The sequence below is a fragment of the Salvelinus alpinus genome, chromosome 3 (assembly GCF_045679555.1).
Source record: "Salvelinus alpinus chromosome 3, SLU_Salpinus.1, whole genome shotgun sequence".
In the NCBI taxonomy this organism is placed as follows: domain Eukaryota; kingdom Metazoa; phylum Chordata; class Actinopteri; order Salmoniformes; family Salmonidae; genus Salvelinus; species Salvelinus alpinus.
In genome coordinates this window covers 50,227,838-50,246,457 of record NC_092088.1, presented here as the reverse complement: position 1 = coordinate 50,246,457, position 18,620 = coordinate 50,227,838, and the positions used below count along the sequence as shown (strand labels likewise).

Genomic DNA, 18,620 nt, shown 5'->3' with positions numbered 1-18,620 from the left:
CTTCTATTCAGTCTGTCAATTAGGTTAGTATGTGGAATAACTACAATGTTGTTGATCAATCCTAAGTTTTCTCCTATCACATCCATTAAACTATGTAACTATTTTAAAGTCACCATTAGCCTCATGGTGAAATCCCTGAGCAGATTCCTTTTGCATCTTTGTAGTGATTGAAAGTATTGATACACCATCCAAAGTGTAATTAATAACTTCACCATGCTCAAAGGGATATTCATTGTCTGCTTTATTTTTACCCATCTACCAATCTACCCTTAAACACGGCAGGTAAAACTGCTCCCCGGGCGCCGATGACATGGATGTCGATTAAGGCAGTCCCCCGCACCTACCTGTTTCAGAGGGGTTGGGTTAAATCCGGAAGACACATTTTGGTTAAATGCATTCAGTTGAGCAACAGACTAGGTATCCCCTTTCCCTTTCCCAATAGGTGCTCTTCTTTGCAAGGCATTGGAAAACTTCTCTGGTCTTTGTGATTTAATCTGTGTTTGAAATTCACTGCTCGACTGAGGGGCGATACAGCTACTTGTAATCATGTTAAACACTATTATTGCACACAGTGAGTCCATGCAACTTATTATGTGACATGTTAAGCACACTTTTACTCCTGAACTTATTTAGGCTTGCCATAACAAAGGGGTTGAATACTTATTGACTCAAGACATTTCAGCTTTTCATTTGTAATTCATTTGTAAAAATGTCTAAAAACAGATTTCCAGTGATAGGGTATTGTGTGTTGGCCAGTGCCCCACAAAATCTCAATTGAATCCATCTTACATGCTGTTTAAAAATATGTATATTTTTATTAAACCTTTATTTAACTAGGCAAGTCAGTTAAGAACAAATTATTATTTACAATGACAGCCTACCCCGGCCAAACCCTAACCCGGATGACGCTGGGCCAATTGTGCGCCGCCCTATGGGAATCTGAGTCACGGCCGGTTGTGATACAGCCTGGAATCAAACCAGGGTCTGTAGTGACGCCTCTAGCACTGAGATGCAGTGCCTTAGACTGCTGTGCCATTCAGGAGCCTAAACACAACAGGCTGTAACACAACATAATGTCAAGGGGTGTGAATACTTTCTGAAGGCACTGTATTTACAGGTGCAGAGGGTGAGCCGTAACCATGGATATTAACAAAACGTTGACTAACACTGACATATAAACATAGACTATCAAAATCATAAACAGTAATATAAATGGGATTATCCTACATGCACCTTAACCCTACCAGTCCTAAGACCTGCATTTCATTTATCTGACTTTAATTTATCTGCATGTATTTACATTATATGAGTGTTGTAAGTACATAAATTGTTGTTGAAATGAATGTCCAACTAGTCAGTGAAAACTGTGTGGAGTTAAGAACAAATTCTTATTTACAATGACGGCCTAGGATCAGTGGGATCACTGTCTTCTTCAGGGGCAGAACGACAGATTTTTCTAGGGATGGTTTTACAATTTTTTGCAAAAAAAAACAAACTTTACTCAGTACTTTGTTGAAGCACCTTTGGCAGTGATTACAGGATCAACTGTGTGGAGTTTGAAGTTTGTGACAGCAACTATGTGATCTTATTACAGTAATAGAGTGCCTTTGGAAAGTATTCAGACCCCTTGACTTTTTCCACATTTTGTTAGGATAAAGCCTTTCTAAAATGTATTGAATCGTTTTTTTTCCTTCATCAATCTGCACACAATACCCCATAATGACAAAGCAGAAACTGAAATATTACATTTACATAAGAAATCAGACCCTTTACTCAGTACTTTGTTGAAACACCTTTGGCAGTGATTACAGCCTTGAGTCTTCTTGGGTATGACGCTACAAGCTTGGCACAACTGTATTTGTTGGAGTTTCTCCCATTCTTCTCTGCAGATCCTCTCAAGCTCTGTCAGGTTGGATGGGGTCTATCCAGAGATGTTCGATCGGGTTCAAATCCAGGCCCTGGCTGGGCCACTCAAGTACATTCAGAGACTTGTCCCGAAGCCACTCGTTTTGTCTTGGCTGTGTGCTTAGGGTGATGGTCCTGTTGGAAGGTGAACCTTTGCCCCACTCTGGAGCAGATTTTCATTAAGGATCTCGCTGTACTTTGCTCCGTTCATCTTTGCCTCGATCCTGACTAGTCTCCCAGTCCCTGAAAAACATCTCCACAGCATGATGCTGTCACCACCATGCTTCACCGTAGGGATTGTGCCAGGTTTCCTCCAGACGTGGCCTGAATGCCAAGTGTCAAATAGTTCAATCTTGGTTTCATCAGACCAGAGAATCTTGTTTGTCATGGTCTGAGAGTCTTTAGGTGCCTTTTGGCAATCTCCAAGCAGGCTGTCATGTGCCTTTTACTGAGGAGTGGCTTCTGTCTGGCCACTCTTCCATAAAGGTCTGATTGGTGGAGTGCTGCAGAGATGGTTGTCCTTCTGGAAGGTTCTCCCATCTCCACAGAGGAATTCTAAATCTCTGTCAGAGTGACCATTGGGTTCTTGGTCACCTCCCTGACCAAGACCCTTCTCCCCTGATTTCTCAGTTTGGACGAGCAGCCATCTCTAGGAAGAGTCTTGGTGGTTCCAAACTTCCTCCATTTAAGAATGATGGAGGCCACTGTGTTTTTGGGGACTTGCTGCAGAATCTTTTTGGTACCCTTCCTCAGATCTGTGCCTCGACACAATCCTATTTCGGAGCTCAATGGACAATTCCTTCAACCTCATGGCTTGGTTTCTTCTCTAACATGCACTGTCAACTGTAGGACCTTATATAGACAGGTGTGTGCCTTTCCAAATCATGTCAAATTAATTGAATTTACCTCAGGTTGTCTCCAATTAACATGTAGAAACATCTCAAGGATGATCAATGGAAACAGGATGCACCTGCGCTCAATTTCGAGTCTCATAGTCTGAATACTTATGTAAATAAGGTATATCTGCTTGTAATTTTCAATACATTTGCAAACATTTCTAAAATCTTTTTTTCGTTTTGTCATCATGGGGTATTGTGTGTAGATTGCTGAGGATTTGTATTTATTTAATCGATTTTAGAATGCTGTAATGTAACGGAATGTGGAAAAAGTCTAGGGGTCTGAGTAGTTTCCGAATGCACTGTTTAGAGACTATGTCTTGAAATGTCATATCATCTTCTATGTAGAATAACCTCTAACCTTCTAACAACTGTTGTGTAGCTTGTGAGCGTCATAGAGCCAAACATTACATGTGTGTTTGTGAGATTTTCAGCTTTTCATAGAAATCTTTTAATATGGTTTGTAGCTCAAATCATTCGGACTCTTCAGACGTTTCTGTAAAAAGAAACACCTAACAAGTCCCCAACTGGCAGCTTCATTAAATAGTACCCGCAAAACACCAGTCTCAACATCAACAGTGAAGAGGCGACTCCGGGATGCTGGCCTTCTAGGCAGAGTTGCAAAGAAAAAGCCATATCTCAGCCTGGCCAATAAAAATAAAAGATTAAGATCGGTAAAAGCACACAGACACTGGACAGAGGAACTCTGCCAAGAAGGCCAGTATCCCGGAGTCACCTCTTCACTGTTGATGGTGAGACTGGTGTTTTGCTGGTACTATTTAATGAAGCTGCCAGTTGAGGACTTGTGAAGCGTCTGTTTCTCAAACTAGACACTCTAATGTACTTGTCCTCTTGCTCAGTTGTGCACCCACTCCTCTTTCTTTTCTGGTTAGAGACAGTTTGCTCTGTTCTGTGAAGGGAGTAGTACACAGCGTTGTACGAGATCTTCAGTTTCTTGGCAATTTCTTGCATAGAATAGCCTTCATTTCTTGATTAGACTGACGAGTTTCAGAAGAAAGGTTTTTGTTTCTGGCCATTTTGAGCCTGTAATCGAACCCACAAATGCTGATGCTCCAGATACTCAACTAGTCTAAAGAAGGCCAGTTTTATTGCTTCTTTAATCAGAACAACAGTTTTCAGCTGTGCTAACATAATTGCAAAAGGGTTTTCTAATGATCAATTAGCCTTTTAAAAGTACAAACTTGGATTAGCTAACACAACGTGCCATTGGAATACAGGAGTGATGGTTGCTGATAATAGGCCTCTGTACGCCTATGTAGATATTCCATTCAAAATCAACCGTTTCCAGCTGAAATAGTAATTTACAACATTAACAATGTCTACACTGTATTTCTGGTCAATTTATCTTGTTTTAATGGACAACAAATGTGCTTTTCTTTCAAAAACAAGGACATTTCTAAGTGACCCCAAACTTTTGAATGGTAGTGTATATTATTTAGTACATGTAAAGATAAGATTGAGAATAGTCTGATGGGTGAGAGTATTATCACTTGTGAATGATGCCCAGTAGTCTAAGAAACAGCACATACTTTCCCCCCTACTTTTTAAAATCAGAGTCACATGCATCATGTAGCCTAGCCCATTGATAAGGTTTGTATCACAACTAAAGTGGCCTAATAACTCTGGAAAAGGGTTGGAGAGCCCATAGCCTACAGAGCCTGGTGAAACGTGTTCTTATAAGCCCAGTCATTGTGCAATTCTGTGTGAAAATAACGTTTTGACTGGCCACTATTTAAAAGAGGATCCCAGCTTTCTCGTGCTGCTAGATTTATTTCTCAATTCTTAACATTTTACACATTCATCCTCTTTACAATCGGTGTAGCCTACCTGGCATAATAACTGAGGGAAGCGCTTCCTCCATTCGCTATTCTAGTTCAGACCAGTCTACGGGTGACATATTTTTTTTGGTGGGCCATTTTAAATAAAAAATAAACACCAGATTAAATTGAGAATAGGAGGACCTGTTTCAAATGATGACTTTGTTACCCGCTCAACACAGAATGTGTGCATCGGAAATCGTTCAGGGAAGATATACTTTCTATTTTATTCAGCTATGATCAATTGTGTTTTTCTTACTATAAAATAATATAAAATAATGCCACAGGAATTATAAGCAAGTCTTGCCTGCAAAATGTACTAGTGTAGCCCACATCCATATGGTATAGCCAGATCAGGCCCTAACATGAGGATGACTCAGAATATGCTATTCTGTTATTCTGAAATAGGCTTCATTTTCTTCTTCATATCATAATGTTTCTTCCTGCCTAAAATAAATAATGGATTTATTGAGATGGTGTAGGATATATTACATTGATTTATTAGGTTTCTTAAAATGTAGATGTTCTCGGTGTCCCCCCTGTGGGACGGTTGAGCTAATGTAGGCTAATGTAATGTTTCTTGGTTGTAAGTACCAAGAAAATTTCGTAGGACATAGACATATCTGATATGGGCAGAAAGCTTCAATTCTTGTTTATGTAACCACACTGTCCAATTTAAAGTAGCTATTACCGTGAAATAATTCCATGCTATTGTTTGGGGAGAGTGCACAGTTATGGACTTGAAAATGTATTAATAAACCAATTAGGCACATTTGGGCAGTCTTGATACAACATTTTGAACAGAAATGCAATGGTTCATTGGCTCAGTCTAAAACTTTGCACTACACTATTGCCATCTAGTGGCCAACATCTAAATTGCGCCTAGATTCCTTAGTTAAATATTGGCCTTCGTCTTGCATTTCAACGTTGAAAAAATATTTAGGTTTTATCTTTGTATTATCTTTTACCAGATCTAATGTGTTATATTCTCCTACATTAATTTCAATTTCCACAAACTTCTAAGTGTTTCCTTTCAAATGGTATCAAGAATATGCATATCCTTGCTTCAGGTCCTGAGCTACAGGCAGTTAGATTTGGGAAAATTGAAAAAAGGGGTCCGATCCTTAAGAGGTTCACACCTGACCTCTTGATTACGGCACTTTGAATTAGAAGTGTTCATTATACCATCCCCTAGCAACAGGTTTCCCTGCATATTCATAGCACAAAATAATCTCAGTTCACATCTCTTAAAAGAGCTTTGTGGATTACCCTTGTAGAAAAGTCTAAGATAAATTTGTCTTTACACAGTGTACTTATGAATCAAATCAATCCATTTCTATTAGGCATGGATTTCTTTTGGTTTTTGGGTTGTTGCGGCTGTTGCGGCTGTTGAAACAAATTGAAATAATAAGAGTCATCTTGAAACCACAGAATTTAGAACATATTTTGTTAACGGGGTATTTTCTGAATATTCAGTTGAATAATGATTTTAAATTCAGCAGGCTCACAGTACTCCACCTTAGACAAACTGCTGAATGTCTAAACAGGGTACACTTTTTTGTAGGGCATTATGCAATCAGTGTTTCCAACATGCTTTTCTAGGTACAGTACGGTGTAAAATAGAGGCAGAAAAATGGGTAGGGGGTATCCACTCCACCTAAACAATGCCAAGGAAAACACTAATCCCCAATGAGTGTTTTACATGTCCTTTACAATGACATATGAATCCCATTTATCTATCTCCTCCTCTGTCCCCCCAGGTCCAAAGACCTGATCAAGGAGGCCATCTTGGACAATGACTTCATGAAGAACCTGGAGCTGTCTCAGATCCAGGAGATCGTGGACTGCATGTACCCTGTGGAGTATGGCAAAGACAGCTGCATCATCAAGGAGGGCGATGTGGGCTCACTGGTCTACGTCATGGAAGGTACATACAGTATCTTTACTTACTCCCTGCATCACACACTGATTTGTACATCTGGCAATGGGGTTTTGTGAGGTTGTGTGAGGCTCTAAAATGTTCCTGTTTGAAACAGGATTGGATAACCATTAGTGGGAATAACCATTAGAGTTACAGTGCCTTGCAAAAGTGTTCATCCCCCTTGGCGTTTTTCCTATTTTGTTGCATTAGAACCTGTAATTTAAATTGATTTTTATTTGGATTTAATGTAATGGACATACACAAAAAAGTTGAAATTGGTGAAGTGAAATGAAAAAAATAACTTTCAAAAAATTCTAAAATATTAACAACGTTAAAGTGTCTATGTATTCACCCCTTTCGCTATAAAGTCCCTAAATAAGATCTGGTGCAACCAATTACCTTCAGAAGTCACATAATTACTTAAATAAAGTCCACCTGTGTGCAATCTAAGTGTCACATGATCTCAGTATATATACATCTGTTCTGAAACCCCCAGAGTCTGCAACACCACTAAGCAAGGGGCACAACCAAGTAAGCAGCACCATGAAGACCAAGGAGCTCTCTAAACAGGTCAGGGACAAAGTTGTGGAGAAGTACAGATTAGGGTTGGGTTATAAAAAAATATCCGAAACTTTGAACATCCCACAGAGCACAATTAAATCCATTATTAAAAATGGAAAGAATATGGCACCACAACAAACCTGCCAAGAGAGGACCGCCCATCAAAACTCACAGCCCAGGCAAGGAGGGCATTAATCAGAGAGGCAACAAAGAGACCAAAGATAACCCTGAAGGAGCTGCAAAGCTCCACTGCAGAGATTGGAGTATCTGTCCATAGGACCACTTTAAGCCATACACTCCGCAGAGCTAGGCTTTAAGGAAGAGTGGCCAGGGAAAAAAAGCCATTGCTTAAAGAAAAAAATTAGCAAATACGTTTTGTGTTCGCCAAAAGGCATGTGGGAGACTCCCCAAACATATGGAAGAAGGTACTCTGGTCAGATGAGACTAAAATTAAGCTTTTTGGCCATCAAGGAAAATGCTATTTCTGGTGCAAACCCACGACCTCTCATCACACAAAGAACACCAACCCTACATTTAAATTTGATGGTGTCAGCATCATGCTGTGGGGATGTTTTTCATCGGCAGGGACTGGGACACTGGTCAGAATTGAAGGATGGTGCTAAATACAGGGAAATTCTTGAGGGGAAACCTGTTTCAGTCTTCTAGAGATTTGAGACTGGGATGGAGGTTCACCTTCCAGCAGGACAATGACCCTAAGCATACCGCTAAAGCAACACTCATATTATTTAAGGGGAAACATTTAAATGTCTTGGAGTGGCCTTGTCAAAGCCCAGACCTCAATTCAATTGAGAATCTGTGGTATGATTTAAAGATTTTTGTACACCAGTGGAACCCATCCAACTTCAAGGAGCTGGAGCAGTTTTGCCTTGAATAATGGGGGGTGGGGGGGTGAATAGTTATGCACGCTCAAGTTTTCAGTTTTTTTTGTCTTATTTCTTGTTTGTTTCACAATATAAAATATTTTGCATCTTCAAAGTGGTAGGCATATTGTGAAAATCAAATGATACAAACCCCCCAAAAATCTATTTTAATTCCAGGTTGTGAGGCAACAAAATAGGAAAATTGCCCAGGGGGGTGAACACTTTCGCAAGCCACTGTAGGAGGACAGAGTTTGACCAGTCTGTCCAGACTGGATCTCAAGGGATTTTGGAATGGGCCATTTAGTTGAAATTAGATATTTTCGGATCTTTTTAGACACAAAAAGTTGTCTAAATGGCTCCATTACAGAATCCTAGTGTTACGTTCGTCGATGGACGGATCGGACCAAGGTGCAGCATGGTAGGCATACATTTTAATTTATTAAATGAACACCGAAAAAACAACAAATACAAAACGAAACGTAACGTTTAGTATGGCTAAACAGCACAGTACCAAAAACAAGATTCCACAAACACCAGTTGGGAAAAGGCTGCCTAAATATGATCCCCAATTAGAGACAACGATAGACAGCTGCCTCTGATTGGGAACCATACCAGGCCAACAAAGAAATAGAAAACATAGATTTCACACCCTGACCTAACCAAATAGAGAATTAAAAGGATCTCTAAGGTCAGGGCGTAACACGTAGAAGTTAAGCCTGTGTCTATTCTGGAAAAGAAAAAGAACTCTGAAAGCTTTATTTGTCTTAAGACTTTTTTATACAATGTCATTGTGGCAAAGCATTTAAGTGACTTTAAGGAATCTTGACAATGACAAAGGCAATGTACTGCACTATAAACCCCCACAGACCCATAGCAATAGTAATGGAAAAAATATTAGTTTTGTTTGGTGTTATATTCTCTGCTTCTCTGTGGGGGGGATACTACTCAGAAATGAATGTGTATGTGTGTCTAATAGTTACAGTGGCATTTCAAGTTAATTGAAGCGGTTATTGATTGACGCCACTGGAGGAGCATTGATTTTATACAGGCCACTCATTTAAATTATGCAATCTGTAGCAGCATTTATGGATTCCTTATTGGATAAAAAATTGGTAACTGGGAGTTTTCCTAGAAAGACAAAACAGAAGTCTATTCGTTCTGCAAGAGAGAATGATTGAATACCACGTTCTTTTTTGTGTGTACAGTAAACATTGTGTGTTCTTGATTAAATGAACCCAAACAGGCTTTTGCTCTCTTTAGATCAGGGCATGGGAGGAATCCCTGTCACTGCCAATGCTGACTGAATATATTTGTATTGATAATATGAATCACATAAAGCCCCAACATCACTGAAATAGCTGCACAAACTGTACAATAAAAAATTACGAAGATTGAGAATGATGGAAAAATGTCAGGGACACATTTGCATTGTGGTCGTCTAGCTCAGCTAATACATGTAGACTACTGAGCAGCGACATAGTGTTGAAGGAAGTACACTCTCTTGACTGATCTTTCTCATTGTCACTGACACAGTGTCACTGACACTGATGGCTCTTCAACAGGATGGCTGCTAAAATAAACTCCTTCAAGATGAAATATTACTTTGAGTTTAGAGCAACAGCTCTGTTTTCTTTGCCTCTAGACCTAACATACAAACACATCAAGAGGTAGATATCAGAACTGTGGCATTTCAAGTTGATTGTGTTTGTGAGAAGGTTAGCCTCAGTTAGATTGATTGACATTTTGGGTGTGCAGAGGTTTTCAGATTGTATTGTTTATACAGTGCATTCAGAAAATATTCAGACCCCTTCACTTTTTTCTTCACATTTTGTTACATTAGTTTTATTCTAAAATTGATTGAACAAATGTTTTTCCTCATCAATACACACACAATACCCTTGTAATGACAAAACGAAAAAAAAATCTAAATCTAAAGAGAGCAAAAGCCTTATTTACATAAATATTCAGACCAATTGCTATGAGACTCGAAATTGAGCTGTTTCCATTGATCATCCTTGAGATGTTTCTACAACTTGACCTGTGTCCCAGTCACCAGATCTCAACCCAATTGAACACTCATGGGAGATTCTGGATTGTTTTCTACCACCATCAATAATCCACCAAATTATGGAATTTCTCGTGGAAGAAAGGTGTCACATCCCTCCAATAGAGTTCCAGACACTTGTAGATTGTATGCCAAGGCGCATTGAAGTTGTTCTGGCTGCCCAACACCCTATTAAGACAACTTGATGTCGTTGTTTCCTTTATTTTGGACTGTATGTGTGTGTGTGATAGAGGTGGAATCCACTCAGGGCTAGTTTTCCTCAAGGTGAGCTGTGTCTAGATCAAATGTTAGATTCTGTGCTATGATCTACCTCACCACCTATACTTTGCCACACACACACACACACACACACACACACACACACACACACACACACACACACACACACACACACACACACACACACACACACACACACACACACACACACACACACACACACACACACACACACACAGAGAGAGAGAATGAGACCAGCCAGCCAACCCCTCAGGGTGTATGTATTAGGGATTATATATATATTTTATCCAGTAGTGTATTGCAATATTATTTTGGACGATATCATATCAATTATTAAATCAAAACATTGTTTGTGCTCGTCGCTTGTACCTGTGACAAAAAAAATCTGCGCCAACATGTTTTCAGCACTTTTATTTCCATGACTGATCAACACTTTCTCATTTCTTTCTCTTGTCCCTCTGTAGCAGACATATAGTGAGCAATATGTTTGGAACATATAATCGCAATAAAATTGCAGTATCGAATCACAATGCGTATAGAATCCTGATTAAACGTGATTTATTTCTACTATTTATTTCTCAATTTTTTCCCTCACTCGTCTGTCCATCTCCTCGTTTGAATTCCTTTCTGTCACTGTCACTTGCCCACTCAAGCATGACATTGGTGTCATCTGTTGCCCACCAGGTGCCCTTACAGAGTTCCTCAATGAGCTTGACACCTTGATAAGCTCATTTCCTGATGATGGCTCACCACTCATCGAACTGGGCGACTTCAACCTCCCAACATCTGCCTTCGATTAATTTCTTTCTACCTCTTTTTCCCCTCTTTACTTCTTTTGACCTCACCCGTTCTCAGTCCCCTCCCACTCAAAATGCAGGCAATATGCTTGTCCTCATCTTTACTAGAGGCTGTTCACCTACTAATCTCACTGCAACCTCCCTCCAGGTCTCTGATCACTACTTTGTTTCCTTTCCTGTCTCCCTCTTCTCCAACCCTTCCCACTCAGCCCCTACACAGATGGTCATGCATCTTTGCAATCTTCGCTTTCTCTCTCCTACTACTCTCCTCTTCTTTGCTATCATCTCTCCCTTCTGTTAAATCCTTCTCCCTCATGTCTCCTGATTCTGCCCCCTTGACACTACTCTCCTCCCTTTCCGCTACCTATGACTAGCACGGTCCCCTTTCCTTCTGGCCGGCTTGGCCCTCCCCTCCTGCTCTGCGGCTGAGTGACTCATTGCGAGCTTACAGAACAGGGCTGCGTGCAGCTGAGTGAAAATGTATCCTTTCACTCCCTCCTCTCTACCTTCTCTTCCTCTGTATCCGCTGCTAAAGCCACTTTCTATCACTCTAAATTTCAAGCTTCTGCCTCTACCCTTGGAAACTCTCCCTCCTTTATTCTCCACCTCCTTCCTCCCTCTCCGTGGACAACTTTGTCAACCACTTTGAAAATAAGGTTGATGTCATCCACTCCTCATTCACTCAGCCTATTGAGTCCACTGGTCCCACTCACACAGAACTACTCTTATGCCTTGACCTCTTTCTCCCCTCTCTCTCCAGATGAAATCCTGCGACTAGTGAGGTCCGACCGCTCGACAACCTGCCCGCTTGACCCCATCCCCTCCTCCCCTCTCCAGAACATCTCTGTAGACCTTCTTCGAGTCCTCACTTTTCTCATCAACTCAACCCTGACCCCTCTGACTTCAAAATGCCCAGAGTCACTCCCCTCCTCAAGAAACCAACACTCGACCCCTCTGATGTCAAACACTTCTTTGTTTTCTTTCCAAAACTCTTGAGTGTGCTGTCTATGACCAACTCTCTCGCTATCTCTCTCAAAACAATCTTCTTGACCCTAACCAGTCAGGCTTCAAGACGGGTCACTCAACTGAGACTGCCCTCCTCTGTGTCACAGAGGCGCTCTGTACTGCCAAAGCTGACTCTCTGGTTTTATCCTCTTATCCACACTCTCAGGGCTTTGCGTCTCAGGCTCTGCACACTCTTGGATTGTCATCTTACCTGGCAGACTGCTCCTACCAGGTAACCTGGGGAGGATCTGTGTCTGCACTATGTAATATCACTACTCGTGTTCCCCAGGGCTCGGTTTTAGGACCTCTCCTCTTTTCTCTATACACCAAGTCACTCAGCTCCATCATATCCTCACATGGTGTCTCTTATCATTGCTATGCCGATGTCACTCAACTGCTTTTCTCCTTCCCCCCTTCTGACATCCAGGTGGCAACACACATCACTGTGTACCTGGCAGATATCTCAGTTAGGATGTCGGCCCACCACCTCAAGCTCAACCTCGGCAAGATGGAGCTGCACTTCCTCCCGGACTTACGTGCCTGCTCCAAGACCTCTCCATCACGGTTGACAACTCCATGGTGTCCCCTTCCCAGAGTGCAAAGAACCTTTGTGTGACCCTGGATAACGCCCTGTTGTTTTTTTGCAAACATCAAAGCATTGACTCGCTCCTGCAGGTTCATGCTCTGCAACATCCGTATAGTACAACGCCACCTCACACAGGAAGTGGCGCAGGTCATAATCCAGGTACTTGTCATCTCCCGTCTGGACTACTGTAACTCACTGTTGGCTGGGCTTCCCTCTTGTGCCATCAAACCCCTGCAACTTATCCAGAACGCCGCAGCCTGCCTGGTCTTCAACTTTCCCAGTTCTCTCATGATACCCCGTTCTTCCGCACACCACTGGGTTCCAGTCGAAACTCGCATCCATTACAAGACCACGGTACTTGTCTACAGAGCAGCAAGGGGAACTGCCCCTCCCTACCTTCAGGCTATGCTCAAACCCTACACCCCACCTGAGTACTTCATTCTGCCACCTTTAGTCTCTTGCCCAGTCAAAGCTCTTCTCTGTCCTTGCACCCCAATTGTGGAACCAGCTTCCCCCTGAAGCTAGGACAGCAGAGTCCCTGCCCTTCTTCCGAAAACATCTGAAACCCTACCTCTTTGAAGAGTATCTTAAATAATCCCACAGCACACCTTCTGTCCTTACTTCCCCTCCCCTCTGTCCTTACTTCCCCTCTTCCTACACACAATCTGCTTTAGTGGTAAATGCTAAGAGCCTTGATTTAAGTTGGAAAGAGTCCAGAGTCCGTGACCTTTAAAACGGGACTGTCGACAGGACTGCTGGCTGTGTCCTCCCAAAGCCTGTGACAGTCATCCAGCACCACAGTGCCAGCATCTTCTGGCCATTGTTTCTGATGTCATTGGTTTGACTCAATTGCATTGCTGTTTGTGATGAGCTGTTAGCCCCATGGTGGCTGCTCTTCTTCAGTGGATAGCTCTCCTTCAGGGGAGAGCTATCCACTGTTAAATGTACTGTTAAATTGACCTTTTTTTATTAAATTGTTGCAGAACTTCTCAATTTGACAAGTAATGACCTAAATGAACGGGTTTGACTTAATGTTCTGTTCTAGTGTAGTTGACATGGAGCTGCTCTTGAACACTGATTACAGTTAAGGAATGAGACTGACGCCCATGTTTATCGGGGGTCCTGATTGGATGTTTAAAATCTGAACACTCTTGCAGGTCGATAATGGGGATAATAATGTGGTTATTCAGATCCAATTACTATCAAGTGTTTAATTCACTATACCGTTTACAACTCCCATTTTGTTATAAAGCTGTAGTAATGAAACATTTTCTGTTGGGTGCCTGTCTTGTACTGGATTCCCTGCTAAGTAGAGGCAGCTTTTTTGAGGGCCTCAGCTGAACTAGGCTTGGGCGGTATACCGCATATACCGTATACCGGGGTATTTGGAAATAGCCACAGGATGGTTTTTGAATACTGTCAATACCGGTGAAACTATTTAATTGAAGTTTTTCAATACATTTTAATATTTGCAGCAATTTTTTAAGTAAATACCTGCAGTCAACTTGTGTAATGTGTTAGGAGATAAAGCAGATGGCGTTCTTATTTCACCTGTCACATTATTTTACATTATGAAGCTTACATAGGTCCCCAGAACAGTTGAGCCAGTCACGTGTTTGTTTGTAAATAGCAGAACGTGAGAAAGTGGGAGCAGGTGAATCCCAGCTGTATATTGACAGGGGTCACATTTGATATTTAAAGTCAACAGTGTTTGCCAAGTATGCTCCCTCTCCGGCCTCTAGGTCACCAGGCTGCTCGTTATGGCGCACACCTGTCACAATCGTTACGCGCACCTGCGCGTCATCAGTTTCACCTGGACGCTATATGTCACTCCCTTTGGTTCCTTCCCCAGGCGTTATTGTTTCTGTCCCTGTGTCATGTCTGTGCGTTGTTCGTGTTTCTTATTTTGTATTATGTTGTGTTTATTTATTAAAACACTCACTCCCTGAACTTGCTTCCCGACTCTCAGCGCACATCGTTACAGAATAACGCCTCACTCACCTAAGGGAAGCATCAGGGAGTGTTTTTACTTATGTTTTTATTTTTTTGGTGGGAATGACGTCGGATCCAGCAGCCGCTAAATGCTCTCATGCCTCAGACAAATCGCCAGGCTCCCCTGCCTCAGCCGGTCTGTCAGGTTCCCACGCTCCAGTCAGCGACAGGTTCCCGCGCATCAGCAGGGGTGACCGGTCCGCTCCTGATCTCTGGGATTGTCCCTTTGGTTGGCGTACTGCGGCTGGAGCCGAACGCGCCGGGGAGGGGGTACCGTCACGTATGCTCTCTGTCCGGCGCTCTAGGTCGCCATGCTCCTGCGTCTCTGCCAGATTGACAGGTTTCCTGCGCCTCAGCAGAGGTTACCGGTCCGCTCTTGATCCCCGTGATCGTCATTTTGGTCGGCGTCCTGCGGCTGGAGCCACGCGTTGGGAGGGGGTACTGTCACGTGTGCTCCCTCTTCGACCTCTAGGTCACCAGGCTGCTCGTTATGGCGCACACCTGTCACCATCGTTACGCGGACCTGAGCGTCATCAGACTCACCTGGACTCCATCACTTCCCTGATTACCTTCCATGTCACTCTCTTTGGTTCCTTTCACAGGCGTTATTGTTTCTGTTCCTGTGTCATGTTTGTGCGTTGTTAATGTTTCTCATTTTGTATTATGTTGTGTGTATTTATTAAAACACTCACTCCCTGAACTTGCTTCCCGACTTTCAACGCACATCGTTACAGTGTTTTTTTTGCTTCAATAGTGATCAGGGACGTTTTCCTTCACAGAAAATACATTAGTGCAAAACAATCGGCAGAAAATAGCTTAATTTTCATCAGATGACAACAGAAGTGCAACGCTATTTGGCTAGCAGCCAACACAAGTAAAAGAGATAAAAATGAAAAAGCAAGGTATTTTCTGTGAAAACGATGCATGGCCAGCTACATTTCCCAATGTTTTGCTTGAAGTTAATCTTGCATTTTACCTGAAAAAAGTTGGCTGGCTACACCGAGAAAAGTACAGGAAAAAAGTAGCTACACATCAGACAGAGCACTGTCCGCTGATATAATCCCTGTTCGTGAATTCTCATCTGAGTTTAGAAGTGCAACTGAAGCACAATATTATTCTGATGCTGAGCATAAATTACAATAAAAAGCATTTAAAATATTTCTTATATGTCAGTGGCTGTATTAATAAGGTGACAGGCATCATATTGTTTTAGCTTTCTGCCGTGTTTACGAAGTCAAAGCCCTTTGGATTAGTTATTTGTACACCTGCCTATCTTGATTTCCTTGCGTTTTTTCTCTTCTCTGTTCTCGGCTGTTTGCTCCTCCCCCTTTTCTCCGAGCAGAGCAGGCAGGCCCGTTGCCTTAGTGACTCCAGACTCCACACAGCATTTAGCCATGCTGCTGGAGAGCCAGTATCTGCTTGTGTCAAAACTTTGTTCATTTGCACAATGTCTCGCGTTCACATTTGCTTGTAAATGTCCAAACTCACCAAAAATGACATTTGTTAGCTTCTACCTATATACAGTGCGTTCGGAAACTATTCAGACCCCTTGACTTCTTCCACATATTGTTACCTTACATCCTTATTCTAAAATTGATGAAGTAAAACAATTTCCTCATCAATCTACACACAATACCCCATAATGACAAAGCAAAAACAGGTTTTTAGATTTTTTTTGCAAATTTATAAAAATTAAAACTGAAATACCATATTTACATAAGATTTCAGACCCTATGAGACTTGAAATTGAGCTCAGGTGCATCCTGTTTCCATTGATCATCCTTGAGATTTTTTCTACAACTTGATTGGAGTCCATCTGTCTATATATGGTCCCACAGTTGACAGTGCATGTCAGAGCAAAAACCAAGCCATGAGGTCAAAGGAATTGTCCATAGAGCTTCGAGACGGGATTGTGTCGAGGCACAGATCTGAGGAAGGGTATCAAAAAATTCTGCAGCATTGAAGGTCCCCAAGAACACACTGGCCTCCATCATTCTTAAATGGAAGAAGTTTGGAACCACTAAGACATTTCCTAGAGCTGGCCGCCCGGGCAAACTGAGCAATTGGGTGAGAAGGGCCTTGGTCAGGGAGTTGACTATGAACCCATGGTCACTCTGATAGAGCTCCAGAGTTCCTCAGTGGAGTTCCTCGGTACATTTGCAAAAATTTCGAAAACCTATTTTTGCTTTGTTGTTATGGGGTATTGTGTTTAGATTGATCAGGAAATGTTTTTATTTAATCCATTTTAGAATAAGGCTGTAACATATATTTTTTTGAAAAGGTCAAGGGGTCTGAATACTTTCTGAATGCACTGTATGTATAATATATGAGCTGGATTGCCTGTCTTTGCAATTCGTTAATTTTAGTTTGCACTCGTTAGCATATTTGCTAGTAGCATCCATGTAAATTCTTTATTACTTGTACTAATCTTGTTAGCATTCTTGTACTAGACACCCAATGGGCTTTTTTGCATTTTCTGATGCTCCGTTTTGTACTAAACCAGTAATACCATAAATCCTGGGGTGAAAGAAGGACAGTATGACAATATTAAAATCTGAATACCTCCAACCCTGAGCTGAACCCCCATCTTTTGATCCCAAGTTTGTCCAGACTTTCCCTTGTTCTCTTCTCAGAACTTCTCTAAGAGTCTAGTTTACAATTGGCTCATTCATCCCCCTCCTCTCCCCTGTAACTATTCCCCAGGTCGTTGCTGCAAATGAGAACGTGTTCTCAGTCAACTTACCTGGTAAAATAACGGTAAAATAAAAAAATAAAATAAAAATCCACACAATTGGATTCAGGGGATTTAAAGTTAAAAGGGTCATCCTGTGTGATTTAGTGCTTTGTTGACAAAAATTGGACACACTCAATTGGACACACTCCCAAATGATTTATTTCGACCGCACTTGAGAAATGTTGTACTGTGATGTATTTGCTCCTATTACAGCTCAGTTCGTTGGATTGAAGGCCGGTTTTAGATGTCACTACCGTGTATAGAACCAGTCAGACAAAAACTGACACATTTTGGCAAACAATTCACACTGGCTGAGGCTTATGCAAATTCCCTCGAAAGACGTTGTTAGACTAACAGAGCATTTACATTTTTTTGTATCCATTTCCTGGTATGTTTCCAAAACTAACAATGGCCAACTTTGCGTGACGCTTGATTTGATTGTTAATGTTGTGAAATACCTTGCCTTGTTTTCCTATGATACTCTCGTTGATATTGTCCAGCTATACCCCCATTCAGATGTGCTCTGCATAACGGTTAATTTTCTAGTATTTTTTGCATATTAATCTAATATAAAAGCTATCAGAAATTTATACAGGTGTTTACTTCTCATTCACTTTTCATTCATTGTGGATATTTTATTCATGTGATGGGCTAATCCCCTACATTTCCCTGCCATCCCCTTCCATCGTCATCTTGTAGGCTACTGGATCTCTTAGACTCATTGCAATAGACTTGAAATGCGGAGAGACAAATACTTGTTCCTGTACTATATGTGACATTTGCTGTTATAAATGATGTACTTGTGTAGATATATTTTCGTTTGTTTATGATAATTGGCAATATAGATTTTGTTGATGTTTGACATTATGCTAATGTGCATTTTAATCTGTTAGAATTAGGGCTGTGACGGTCATGGAATTTTGGATGATGGTAATTACGACTGCGATCACTGTAATAACTGTTTGAATAGCACCCCCCAAAAAATGGACACAAATTTTCTCCTCTCCTCCACTCCTGATTGCATGTGCTGCCATAGAAATATAATGAATAGAACGGGCATCCCCATTGAAGTCAATGGTGTTATAATGGGTGGACTGGCGGCCATTGCGAGTGTACCCATAAGAGAAAAGCAGGAAGTAAAATAGATTATGTGCTGTGATTTGTTGATTCAGCTCAACTAACAATACAAAACATACCTT

At 41.5% G+C, this 18,620-nt stretch overlaps 1 protein-coding gene across 2 annotated transcripts in view; it reads left to right on the top strand.

The window, feature by feature from the left end:
* The window catches only part of LOC139570886 (cGMP-dependent protein kinase 1-like), a 166,708-nt gene that overhangs the window by 29,088 nt on the left and 119,000 nt on the right, over window positions 1-18,620 (top strand). For both annotated transcript variants that reach the window (XM_071393184.1, XM_071393183.1), the window contains exon 2: window positions 6,400-6,566. In XM_071393184.1, the coding sequence (XP_071249285.1) occupies window positions 6,400-6,566 (167 nt within the window). The remainder of the gene's footprint in view (window positions 1-6,399; window positions 6,567-18,620) is intronic.